This window comes from Euprymna scolopes, unplaced genomic scaffold (assembly GCF_053919585.1).
Source record: "Euprymna scolopes isolate OS-2025 unplaced genomic scaffold, ASM5391958v1 sca18, whole genome shotgun sequence".
Classification (NCBI taxonomy): Eukaryota; Metazoa; Mollusca; class Cephalopoda; order Sepiida; family Sepiolidae; genus Euprymna; species Euprymna scolopes.
The window spans coordinates 109,339-114,386 of record NW_027633191.1 but is presented as its reverse complement, the minus strand read 5'-3'; the positions used below and the strand labels follow the sequence as shown (position 1 = coordinate 114,386).

The following is a 5,048-nucleotide window of genomic DNA, read 5'->3' as shown; positions in this document are numbered from 1 at the left end:
GTGATCTGTGTATTTCCTCTGCTCTTCATCTTCTTGATATTCATCTTGTGGTCTGTGTATTTACCCTGCTCTTCATCTTCTTGATATTGATCTTGTGGTCTGTGTATTTACTCTGCTCTTCATCTTCTTAATATTCATCTTGTGGTCTGTGTATTTGCTCTGCTTTTCAACTTCTTGATATTGATCTTGTGGTCTGTGTATTTACTCTGCTCTTCATCTTCTTAATATTCATCTTGTGGTCTGTGTATTTGCTCTGCTCTTCAACTTCTTGATATTGATCTTGTGGTCTGTGTATTTACTCTGCTCTTCATCTTCTGGATATTCATCTTGTTGTCTGTGTATTTACTATGCTGTGCATCTTCTTGATATTCATCTTGTGGTCTGTGTATTTACTCTGCTTTTCATCTTCTTGATATTCATCTTGTGATCTGTGTATTTACCCTGCTTTTCATCTTCTTGATATTCATCTTGTGGTGTGTGTATTTACTCTGCTCTTCATCTTCTTGATATTCATCTTGTGATCTGTGTATTGACTCTGCTTTTCGTCTTCGGTGTGCTGTGAAACCGCAAAATCTACAATTTGGCAGAACTTAGCCTTGTTAAGTATGACATCCTATCTTCTTGCTTGGACGGGTGTATCTGTTTGTACGTTCATGTCCCATAAGATTTTATGATTTTCGTTTTCAAGTACTGCTGCCAGTTTGTGTTTTGACCATTTGTCTGGGTCAAGCTGCAGTTTCTTGCATAATTGCCAGTATACTTCCTTCTTCACTTGATCATGTCTTTTTTTATCTTCTGCTTTAGCTTATATGGTTTATCTTTTTGTCTCTTTGTTCATGGAGTTTGCATTTGCTGTTTTCTATGTTCTGTCAATTTTTGCTTTGATGTTTGATTCTTATTGTGCTATCTTGTTCCGCTGTTATTAAGGATTCAGTTTCGTCATTTAAGTTTCCTTTTTGTAGCCATGTCCAAGTGTTTTTATTCGTCTCAATTTTTGTCATCCTAATAGCTGTGGCTGTTTCTCTTCCCATTTTTCTGTTCTCGTCTTATCCCTTATCTCTCTGTTTTCTGTTTTGTTCATTTTTTTCAGTATATCTTGCTGTGCTAATTATCCTGTCAGTGTTCTGCACTATATATTTTCCTAATTCTTTTTTCATATCATTCACACAGTCTTCTATACAAATCAGTGCTCTTCCTCCACTTTCCTTTTCACATAGTCAGTAGGCATCATCCTTTAGATGCAGTGCATTTTGCATGGTCATAAGTTCCTAGTCTTCTGATCAAGATACCTCAGTTTTTCTTTGGTCCAACCTATAAACAGTTTATAGTATCTTACTAGTGACACTGCCCATGTGTTTATACCTTTTATTAGATTTTTACTTCATAGTTTAGTTTCTATGAGTTTTTTGTTTTTCTGATGTATTCCTTTCCAATTTTCTATTTTATTTTTGTTGTTTTGATGGTGTCTGCTTCCAGAAATCGCAAATATTTGTAGGTGTGATGTTCATCTAGAGCCCTCATCTCTGCTTGGTTTGGTAGTTCCATGGCTTCCGTTGTCTCCAGTTTTCCCCTTCTTATAACTAGCAGGCGCACTTTTCCATACTGAATTCCATTCGGATATTCTGACTGAAGATTGTGGTTATGTTTATTAATGTTTCTAGTTCCTTTTTGGTTCCTGCAAAAAGTTTCAGATTGTGCGAATGGATTAATGTTTACAACATTCATCCATCGGGTAGTTCATTCTTAAATCTTTATTAGTGAACTTGTATCCAGCTTGGCACTATCATAATATATTGTTAAGGGCCATCATAGCTATGATAATCAGTAATGGTGTTAGGGAATCTTGGAAAACATCTTTGTATTTTAATCACTGTTATGTATCCATCAACTGTCAGTTCAAGTCTCCATGGTTTTTTTTGCATTCTAAATCAAATTGATAATCTTGCTTGGTATTTTTCAGGCATTCAAAACCATGCTTGATAGATCCTGTCACACACTTTCTTGTCATAGATCCATGCCATGGCTATATTCTTTTTTTATATATTTAATTTCCTTCATGATCTTTTGGTCTACGTATAGTAGATCATGTGTTCCTCTTTTTCTTTTTCCCTTTTTTTTTTTGGGGGGGGGGTATTTTTCTGTTCCTCAGTCCACAATTATTAAAGAAATGGTAAATGTGTTCTCAGTTGTGCTGTAAATATTTTCCATATTGTAGGTAAGCACGTTATAGGCCTATAGTTGCTGAGGATGGTTCCTTTTACTGTGTCTTTTTGTACCAGTGTGGTTCTACCCTTTGTCATCCATTCTGGCATGTCTGTTTTGCGAATACATCTTTTCAGGTTTTGAATTAGCTTTTCATTTAGTGCTGTGAATGTTCTTAACCAATATGCATGTGACCTGGTGCTCTCCAGTTTGTCAATTTTTATAGTTTTTTTTTAGGGTTTCTTTGCTGATTTCATTCTCTGTCCCTTTTTCGATCTGCTGTAACTTTTCTTTACTTATTTTTATTATTTTTATTATCATCATCATCTAGATGGATAAATGTTAAAACACACATACAATGCATATTTGTGATTGATACTTATCTTGTTTGTTTTTGTTTTTTATTTTTTTAGTTGACCCTCTGGGACACAGGTGGTATGGAAAGAATGAGTTTTATTGGTTCAAGCTATTACCGAGGTGCCGATGCTGCCCTTCTCTGTTACAGCTGCGAGAAACGGGAGACTTTCACAATCCTCTCACAGTACATCCTGGATGTCGTCATGAACGCAGAAGGTGCTAAGATCTTTCTCTGTGGCATTGAGTGTGATGATGAATCGGAGAGTGCAGTGACAGACGCTGATGTAGAGAACTTCAAAGAGGAATGTGACGGCATGCTGTCAGGCGTCTACAAGGCGTCAATTAAGGACAACAAGACCATTCTCGATACATTTGAGGACATAGCCCGGGTTATGCATGATATCAAGGCTGACCGTATGTCCAGTGGCGGCTTCATGCTTGTGCCGGCTGGAGACGATTTCCACCACAATAAAAAGAAACGTTGTACAATTCTATAGGGTGTGCTGACTGGCAGGACACATGGCCAGACAAACAAACAAAATAACACCAAAAAACTGTTTTTTAATGAACACATTTGTAGAAAAAAGACAGCAAATCGTAAGAATAATTGACTCAATAAGCAGCAAATGGTGTTCTCTCAGATTCAGTTTATGATATTAAGAACTTTCTCTTCTGGGTTGCTTATTCTTCTGGCTTGCCAAATTTTGTGCTAATTTTTATTTGCTAACTTATTAAATTGTTGGATGAAAGTTCAGAATAATTAAGAAAGTCCTTCTTTCCACATTAAAAATGGCTTTCTAAAAAAATATAAATGTGTTTATTTTTATTTTAAATAATTTCATTTACAAAAAGGATTAGAAAGCCATTCTTAACATGGGGTGGAGGGAGCTTTTAAATTATTCTGTATTTTCACCTAAAAATTTGATAAATTAATACATTTGGGAAACTGAAGCTCTCATCACGAGTTATATTACAGTTGAATTTTAATATCAAGAACTGAACCTAACTGAACACCATTTACTTTTGACTTTGAGTCATATATTCTTCTGGTTTGCCAAAAAAAGTCTGTTGAAGGAAAACTAACAAAACAAACTGACCAAGAAATTTAATATCCCTATCGATAAAGTAAAAGAAAAAGGCACATTTTAAAATTGTGGTCTCTCCTGGAATAAATGGATCTAAATAATCTCTGTTACCAACTTGTACAACAGTTGTTACTCTCTTACCTTCTTAAAATCGTTAAAATATTTACTGTTGCAGTGGTGTACAGAGGTCTGATAGTGCACTGATTATGCCCAAGGCCAACTTGATTGAAGACTCAAGTATAATTTTAGTACTGAGAAAGTGGGATAGTTTGAATATAATTGGTTGTTCCGTAAGTTCCATGCTTGGAACCACTATCCCATCTCCCCCATTCTCTCTGTATGTTACTTGTCCTTGTAAGAGCTATCATCCCATTCTGGCTGAGCTGTCTTCCTCCCAAGAAAGTACAGTGTCTCTAACCATCTCTGATCAAGGTCACATGATATGGCCAACCAATCCCAACTCCATAGTCAAAGACTAACTACTTGTGGACATAATAGTACTGTTAGGTCGCCTCTGATTGTTGCTGCTCAGGTTTTCAGCTGCATACTAGCAGCACATTTGCACCAAATGGGTAGAAGAAAAGAAAATAGGAACTTATGGATAAGCACATCTGTGCTCTTGTTATACTCATCTCTCCACAAAAAAAGGTATGTGTGACCTACCATTGAAAAACTGTAAGGTAGGGGCTCAACTCGGTATAGTCAATTGTATCGATTTTGATCAATTATTCACTAATACAGTAAAAATATAGTGATGAGTAAAAAATATCAACTTTAATTAATCATATACACTGAATCATTTGCAGTATTATTTCATTTGCAGTATTGTTTCACCCTAGAAACGTATGCCATAAAATAGGAATCCCAAGCAAAATGTTCACAAGAACTAATTTGATACAATATTAATTAAAATCACTTACAATGACCAAGAAAAGTTTCCCTCCCACTAAAAAATATGATCTTGGTACACTTCTACTTAAGGCACGTCAGAGAATGGTCCTGAACACTTTTTGACATAATGTTGAAGAAGTAGGTTGCATCTGATTATTGCCGTTCAGGTCTCCAGCTCCTACTAGAATGTTGGCAACAATCAGTTAGAGAAGGAAGTTGGGAATGATCTTGTGGATGAACTCTTTTCAGACTCTTGTGTTCATTTCTCCAAGAGAGTAAAGGTGTGTGTGACTAACCTAATGGATACCATTGAAAAATACAAGATTAAAAATGTGTTGATTAGTACCTTGCAAAAACCATAAGTTCCATTTCCACTAAAGAAATATAACCTTGATGCTCCTCCACTTCAGGTACCACAAACATCAGAGAATGATACTGACTTTGCTTTGGCACAGTGTTCAAAGGCCTGTTTTCCAAAACTGGATCTGATGTTTATTTACTGTGTGCCTCATG

At 35.9% G+C, this 5,048-nt stretch overlaps 1 protein-coding gene across 1 annotated transcript; it reads left to right on the top strand.

The window, feature by feature from the left end:
- The first annotated feature begins 2,593 nt into the window (after nucleotides 1-2,593).
- Nucleotides 2,594-3,754, top strand: LOC145273801 (ras-related protein Rab-4A-like). The gene has a single exon (XM_080127135.1). The coding sequence runs from the start codon at nucleotides 2,640-2,642 to the stop codon at nucleotides 3,054-3,056; it is 417 nt and encodes a 138-aa protein (XP_079983261.1). The 5' UTR covers nucleotides 2,594-2,639; the 3' UTR covers nucleotides 3,057-3,754.
- Nucleotides 3,755-5,048: the final 1,294 nt, after the last annotated feature.

Coding starts and splice junctions, on each gene's coding strand:
- LOC145273801 (XM_080127135.1), top strand. CDS start 2,640: ATGGAAAGAATGAGTTTTATTGGTTCAAGCTATTACCGAGGTGCCGAT.